At 37.1% G+C, this 8,134-nt stretch overlaps 1 protein-coding gene across 3 annotated transcripts in view; it reads left to right on the top strand.

Annotated features, from left to right (window-relative positions):
- Nucleotides 1-313: 313 nt before the first annotated feature.
- LOC110457200 (proline-serine-threonine phosphatase-interacting protein 1-like) overlaps nt 314-8,134 on the top strand; it is a 22,466-nt gene continuing 14,645 nt past the window's right edge. Inside the window, exons 1-6 of one of the 3 annotated variants that reach the window (XM_021508375.1) lie at nt 314-392; nt 744-842; nt 1,611-1,707; nt 2,086-2,283; nt 3,193-3,275; nt 5,522-5,550. In XM_021508375.1, the coding sequence (XP_021364050.1) occupies nt 375-392; nt 744-842; nt 1,611-1,707; nt 2,086-2,283; nt 3,193-3,275; nt 5,522-5,550 (524 nt within the window). In that variant the 5' untranslated portion in view covers nt 314-374. Of the gene's footprint in view, nt 393-743; nt 843-1,610; nt 1,708-2,085; nt 2,284-3,192; nt 3,276-4,141; nt 4,161-5,521; nt 5,551-8,134 lie in introns of those variants that run through there. The other 2 variants (XM_021508382.1, XM_021508367.1) reach the window with 2 other exon arrangements.

Here is an 8,134-nt window from a genome sequence, read left to right as displayed (position 1 = left end):
TTATTACTGCAAACACCCCGGTATAGGTTTAATTCTAGTTATTACAATTAAATGTACTTGGATATCCTTTGATTAACTGAATTCTATGTTATTGCTTGTTTATCTCGTTATTTCCATCACGTTAGTCTAAGTTTTTCAGGATCTCTGTGTCGGGTGTGTATCTAAGCAGCTAGTTCCTCTCTAAAGTGGTGAAGAGTTCCAATTAACATTTACTCATTTATATCTCCACAAGTTCTTAGGAGGATGAAGTCATCTTAGTTTGTTGCAGACTTGATCATTTACATAGCAAAACTTTGTTTTCTAATTTCTCAGACACGGCGTATAAAAGTTCTCTAGACACACTGGAGGGAGCGAGGAGAGCATGGGAATTAACCATGACAGAGACGTGTGTGGTAGGTTTTGTATTTATGACGAAAATGTATATGAATTATATCTTATTTTTCTGTGTTTTGGGTAAAGTTTATATAACTTTGATATCACAAAACAATCGTGTGTTACATAGTTCGAATACTGGTTTATTTACTTTCGATAGTTTCATTTTTTTTGTATAAAGGTTATATGAAACCCATTGCAAACAAGGCAAAAGTAATAACTATGTGGACAAAGATAAGATTATGGTTTAGTAATATGTATATATCAATAAATTGACTAATTGCACTTATATATAAGCAAGATATTACCATACCTATAAATGTGACAACACCACGTGCTAATTTCGGTAACAAACACATGTCTATTTCCAGGAATTCCAGAAGATGGAGGAGGAGCGTATATTTCTAACACGGAACATACTGTGGAAGATCACCAACGTCGACTCCGAGGCGTGTGTGACACAGGACAATGTAAGACACACTCACTCATAATTTTGTTCTTTTCTGATCAAGTAGGTATCAGTACTAAACACTGTGATCATTTTCCTCCGTTATTCCACGTGTGCATCTACTAGATACATTCAACATCAGCTGGTTTTTTGTCTCTCCTCAGAACAGAATGTAAAATTGTCCGGAACACGTTTCGGTATTTTCATGTTGATCTGAAATCAAACAAAGCCTAGCTCGGTCGCCAACTGCTTAAGCTGGAACATGTTTTTTCTTTATGAAACGTCTTACAAGTTAATAATGTCCATGGCTTAGTACTTACTAAGTGTTTTATTTACTTATAAATTTCGGTAATTACCAATTTTGAGAAAGCTTTTATGGTCTGAAATTAACGGAAACATCCAACCTCTTATCCAATTCAGAAAACAAGAGAAACGATGCAGTCTTGTGTGACATTGTTTTGAATAATAGTTGCAGAAAACATATCGAATAGGGCAACTCTAAGGAGAACCGCGCTACGTTGTCATTTCGTTACTGAACAGGGGATAATTCTACTACAACAACATCCATGTATAAACATATGTTAAAATATCTTCACAAAGTGTACACACAAGAAACCCAAAACAGACTTGTAACATTATTTATATAATCACTTAATATTATTCGCTACAATTTTAGTTTTTTATCAATTTGACACTTACCTATGATCCGAGGAAAGCACAAGCAGAATTATACAAGATACGAGGTTGTTTTCGAAACACAGTATTATACCTTTTTTCTAATCCAACCCAGTGTGCAGAGAAAGTAAGAAATGTACTGGAAAAGTGTGAAATAGAAACTGATTTACAGGCCTTCATAGATAACTATGGAGTGGGCAAGGATCACCCAGGTGAGTGGATTTACATACTTAGGTTAAGTCGTCTAACAGAATAACTTAACATTGTGAGTGTAAGACATGTAGCTGTTACTACATTATCAACATTTTTGTTTGTGTTAACAACGAGGGCTTTAATGAATTATTGTACGCAATATGTATTTAAAAGAAAACTACAGAAACTGTTAATGCGATCATGTTTTAGCTTATTATTTAAAGCGTCTAGCTAATTATGATTACATACATGAAATAAAGCATGGTTTATACAAATAGAGCAAATCAATTGGAGAAACGCAGTATATAAAATAAGAAAACATATTTTAGTTAAAATGTTCACTTGTCAGAATTTGTAAGAATCGAGTTTCATTCATTGTTTTGTTTAAACCCTGCCAGAGAGAGTACCGTATGTAAGCTACTATGAAAGAAAGACAAGTCAGTCTAATGCCCAAAACGCAGGAGCAGGCGGAACACGTGCTCGGCAGCCACTTCCAAGTGTTCCTAAAACAGCTGGGGGAGGGGGAGGTCCACGATCCCCACCGCCTGGACCGGCGAGGCCCCCTGCACCCAAACAGGCACAGCTAATATCAATAGGTAAAGGAGGTAAAGGTTGATGAGTTCAGAACTGAAATTGTATGCTGGGAAGCCGCCACCGTGTGACGTGTGTGTCTCCTTTATAACCTGGTCACGAAAACTCAATATTAACCATTGAATATCACAGTAGGGAAGAAAACTGTTGTTTTTAATAAATCTTGACTCTTGACGGTTGATAAAATGTCAGATTTAAACGGAACGACGACAAATGATGTTCAGTATTACGTATTATTTCACATGTGGTTGTCTTGTAGATTTGGTTGTCATGTACTTGTATGGCTCTCGTGTAACTGTGGTTGTCATGTGTATGTATGGCTATTAGAAAACTGTTTGTCAGGAAAATGTGTGGCTCTCGTTTAACTGTGGTAGTAATGCATCTGTGGTTGTCATTTAACTTTTTGGTTTCATGTAAGCGTGATGGTCACGTAACCTCGGTCGTCATGAAACTGTGGTTGTCATGTATTTGTGTGGTTGTTATGAAACTATGGTTTTCGTGAAACTGTGGTCATCATGAAACTGTTTGGCTGTCGTGACCCTTGTGTCTGTATTGTAACTGCGTGGTTATCGTGTAAGCTATAAGACTGAAGTGAAAATATCGGTCTTTCGCTTTCGTTTGAATTAATATTAATCTGATATATACTAATGTGCATAAAAATGAAAATATATTAATCGATTCATATTCAACTGCATAGCGTTTCACACCTCGCATGTATATATACAAGAGCTGTATTGCATCAAATAAATTATGACACGAGCATGCAATATTAACCAGTATAACATATCCAACTACTACTACTGCCCTTACCACATGGACACCGTCTCTTTATTATTGTTAACTCTTATCCTTTGTCTGAACGCCACCCCCATCACCATTCGGAGTCAATACAGTATTGCCCTGCCTTTTTTCAGACGACGATGGTCCGTACGCAAGCATTAGCACAGAATCAACCGGTAAAAGAATGGCTTGTGTAACACGTGCACATGAAGCAAAGGTAGGTAATCGTGTGATCGCCCCATGTAGTGAAAGTAACGCATCAAGGTGAGGGTGGTAGAACGGTTTAGGAATAAATGCATTAACGAGTTTCATAGTTATATAATGTCCCTCAAACCTCCCTGTATATATTCCGTCTTTGCGTATTGCAAAGTTATCTTCTCTTGGGAGCAGGAATTGATTGTTACGTCATTGGTTTGTGTGAGAAAATTACGTCGTTTTCTCAAAAATTGATGACGTTACTCTCACAAACAAGTGACGTAACAATGAATACCTGCTCCCAAGAGAAGATAACTCTACAATACGCAAAGACGGAATACTCCTCCCACCTCTGCGTATGCCGTCGGCAAGAGACACCATCTTAAAAACATAGACATCATTCTACAAGCTGCCCTTGAAGGCCTTGCATGGATCTTTAAGTTTGAAATATACTGTTCTTGTATGTGCCCTTTCAAAACATGGTCTTATCTTGTGTATAAATTATCAAGGAATCATGCTATGCTTCATGTTGCACGAGCGCTGTCTGTGTCTGTGCAACGCGCGGTTCTGACCCACATTCTACACCAACCGGTAATATCCATATTCCACATATCTACACATGCTAAACTGGAGATACGAGAGAGGTTCTATTAACTTGTTGCAACGTGTTATGAGCTTGAATCATAGGTGCATGAATTTCCTTTATGGATGCTCAATTGTTGCATGAACTTAATGAGAAGATTGCAGACTGTGTAAACGGCAATATAAATATGATCAATGATGTTATGAACATTTTCAATTAATGTTTGTATGAACTTGATGAAGGGTTGTAAGATTTTGATCCATGGTTGTACAGCCTATTTAATCTTTTGGATTATTACATTTTAGAGCAACCAGGAAGCTTGAGGTAGAAATCACGTTCTTTCGATCTCATCTTCACTGACATGATAACTAAGTTATATCGATAAACACTTTTAATATATCACTTATTGGTACCAGACTCCGGCTTCACGAACGTTCCTTAACTTAACGGGAGGGTGCTTATAAGGCCGTTTTTTGGGCCCTCACCGATTTGGCTAAAATTTTGCATACTATTAGCTCCGTGTCCGTATTACAAGTACTCGAGATATCTAGGAAAATCTCAAGAAGTTTCTGTGTTATTTGGAATCCAAAAATAAGTTGTTGTTTTTCAGAATTTGTCCTATATCCCTAACTTTCACCCAATTGAAATAAACACAATGCATATTCACACTGTTTCGATACATACAAACGATGCACAGAGGACAGGCCACCATATAGGAAGCAGAAACTGCATCCTCTTCGTCGGAATCATTCAATCATCTACAACAGAAGCATCTGTGATGATTTCAATGTACAATATGGAAGGTCTCGCAGTGACAGACTGGTGTTGATGTCGTTCATATCCCATATCCAACAGCACGGACGCAACGTGTTCACAACAACAAACATCCTGTGCACCAGCTTTACATTGGCAGTACCACCCACTTACATGAAGTGCACCAGCTTTACATTGGCAGTACCTCCCACTTACATGGCGTGCATCAGCTTTACATTGGCAGTACCACCCACTTCCATGACATGCACCAGTTTTACATTGGGAGTACCACCCACTTACATGACGTGCACCAGCTTTACATTGGCAGTACATCCCACAAACATGATGTGCACCAGCTTTACATTGGCAGTACCACCCACTTACATGGCGTGCACCAGCTTTACATTGGCAGTACCACCCACAAACATGATGTGCACCAGCTTTACATTTGCAGTACCTCCCACTTACATGACGTGCACCAGCTTTACATTGGCAGTACCACCCACTTACATGCATCACACCCATGAAGAACTCCTCCCAAACGTAACCCAGAAGTATGGCGTAAGCGTATCTGAATTTTAAGAAGGCATGACTTTTCTTTGTGGACCATGATGTCCTTTTGGCCTTTATCCAAAAAGTATTCAGTGCTGTACGATATAAATTTCATACTTATTGTGAACATCGTGTCCATTTTATTTAACAAAAACGTGTAAAATGATAAACTGAATTTCGACTAAAAAAAGTCAATTGCACTTATAGCCCCCTCCCCCTTAATAGATCCTTCTTATTCTTTATGATCACATTTGAATAAGTAAAGGTTTAAGTTAAACTGTTTCGTGAAGCCAGGGAAACCAACTGTTTAATCAATTTTGTCGATTTATCTCATTCTTTATCGACATAAAAGTCACCTAACGTTAAATGTCTATATTTAGAACATTGTTACGGCGTCTGAAAGACTATGGTGAGTACCACGTGATCACTAGAAAACAACAACACGTGACTTAGTGTTATAGAATTGACTGTTTACAGACTGCCAATACAGTCGGAGTTGGATCATTTTCGATTATTTCATTAAACAACAAACACTAAAATGTTTTTAACTTATTTTTTGAGAGAACTTCATTTCACTCCCCGCTGGTATCCTTTTCTACGTCGTTTCGATCAGAAACATTAGCGCTCCATAACTAGATTAGAAGACTTCACGCTGCTCATTTTGTGTGATGATTTGTGATATAATTTATTATCTGAACAAATCATGATACCATCTTTATATATCTATACATGAACTATTACGGATCCGCATAGAAAAATGTATTCCTGCCAATCCTTTTGACGTCAGAACAGGTTAATCATCATACACACACTAAACGGCAAGCATCTGTGTTCAAGTCATTATTTGAGTACCGTTTCGATGGTTAGGAAATAGGGGAGATAATCACGGCCATTACCTTGTTCCCTGAGTGTCGCATGGTTTCACCACTATTCAGATCTCGTTTAAGGATTTTTTTCTATTGCTTCCAAATGTATCAATATCCTGTGCTTTCATGTTCATGTTTTCATAGGCAATGTTCGTATGCATTCAATGCAACAACACGCGTGTTGGCAGTCTGTGTGCAGTTGTGCCTTTTTGTGTCTGATATAATACTGTTAACATAAGGTGATGGATGGTATGCTATTCTATGCACTCATATCGTCATTTTGGGAGGCCGTAGGCTGCCTGTAGATCCGGGTGATGCATGCCTCTTATACGTTGTTAGAGATGCCGAGTGTATCTTAATTATTTAGCCCACCATCATTAGATGATGGGCTATTCAAATCACCCTTCATCCGTGGTTCGTGGTCTGTCCATCCGTCCTTAAACAATTCTTCTTAGCGATATTTCTCAGTAAGGACTAAAGGGATCATTCCAAAATTTCGCACGAAGGTTTCCCATGGTCACCAGTTACGCATATGAAATTTTGCAACTGGTGGAAAACAAAGATAGCCGACAGGTGGCCATCCTGAATTTTGAGAGTTAAAGATTGCGCAATGTTTTTATCTCGGAAAATACTAGAAGGTTCTTTCTCAAATTGCATATGAGGGCTCACAATAAGCTATTGTTATGCATATTCAATTTTGGACTGATTGGAAAAGCAAGCTAGCCAACAGGCGGCCATCTAGAATTTTGAGTTAGATATATTGTTGACGATTTTTTTTAGAAAATACTCAGAATTTTACATGACGGTTCCCCATGATCCCGAACTATGCAAATTGATTTTAAGGATTGAAAAGAAAACCAAAATGTCACGGACAGCCTTCTTGAATTTTGAAGTTCAATTTTGTTGTCACTATTTTATATGTTTGCTCCCCTGGCCCTAATGATAACTCATTCGTCTTTGACAGCACTTATAATAATGTAGGAATTACAATTATTTTGGCATTTTAGAGATACAATTTGTAGTTATGCAATACTTATCCAACAGCATTTGTCATAGTTGCAAATAACATATGAAAATAAGAGGTTTAAGCAAATGTACGAGATTCCTGTTTAGGATTTCCGACAAAGAACTGGATAATAGTACCTGTAAGGCAAATGAGGAGCAAAAAAAGTAAAAAATCTTCTTTTGTATATGTGATCAAGATCTCATGATGGTGGGCGCCAAGATTATAGGATCTTTGTTTTGTGAATAAATAACTAGAATAATGTGTGTGTATGTGTATAGCTCGTTGTGTAGTTGGTGAAGAGGCATGTAACCATATCAGATAAACGATGTCATGAAATGATATATGCATGCGCCAGAAATGATCGTTTACCACTCTGTATACACTGGCTTTTCTCTCGTAATAATAGATAATACCAATTTTGCTAGTCTATAAAACGCACGTTTACTAAACATATACAAATATAACCTGTTTTTATGCTTTCAAACTAAAAAAATAAAAAACAAATATTCTATAGTCATATTTAAAATGGAGTTGTAACTTATTTGATTCCAAAGAAAGACGAAAAAACCTATTTTCATACCATACATCATAAAGCGCAAATGTAGACTGATCATTTCCCGTAATCAGTGCTACTTAGTACCTCCGACATTGTACTATGACAATGAAACCGTTAAAGATAACTTACAAATCAGAAATAAATCCTCATTATCTTAATTAACAGTGCAACAAGTATAACTGTGCATTTTACTAATATACTAATTCTTCTTCCTTTTTAGTGTTTAATTAATGGTTTTATGTTATCAGTTACTATGTCTTGTTGTCCGTGCATATTATGTAGTCCATATTGTCATGTGTTACAGACCATATACAGTTTATGTATTACCAGGTCTATATGACCACGTGTTACAGACCATTTATAGGTTATGTATTACCAGGTCTATATGACCACGTGTTACAGACCATATATAGGTTATGTATTCCGTGGTCTATATGACCACGTGTTACAGACCATATATAGTTTATGTATTCCTAGGTCTATATGACCATGTGTTACAGACCATATACAGTTTATGTATTACCAGGTCTATATGACCATGTGTTACAGACCATATATAGTTTAT

This window comes from Mizuhopecten yessoensis, unplaced genomic scaffold (assembly GCF_002113885.1).
Source record: "Mizuhopecten yessoensis strain PY_sf001 unplaced genomic scaffold, ASM211388v2 scaffold1091, whole genome shotgun sequence".
NCBI classification, from domain to species: Eukaryota; Metazoa; Mollusca; class Bivalvia; order Pectinida; family Pectinidae; genus Mizuhopecten; species Mizuhopecten yessoensis.
The sequence above is the reverse complement of the archived record's forward strand: the minus strand, read 5'-3'. Positions and strand labels throughout refer to the sequence as shown.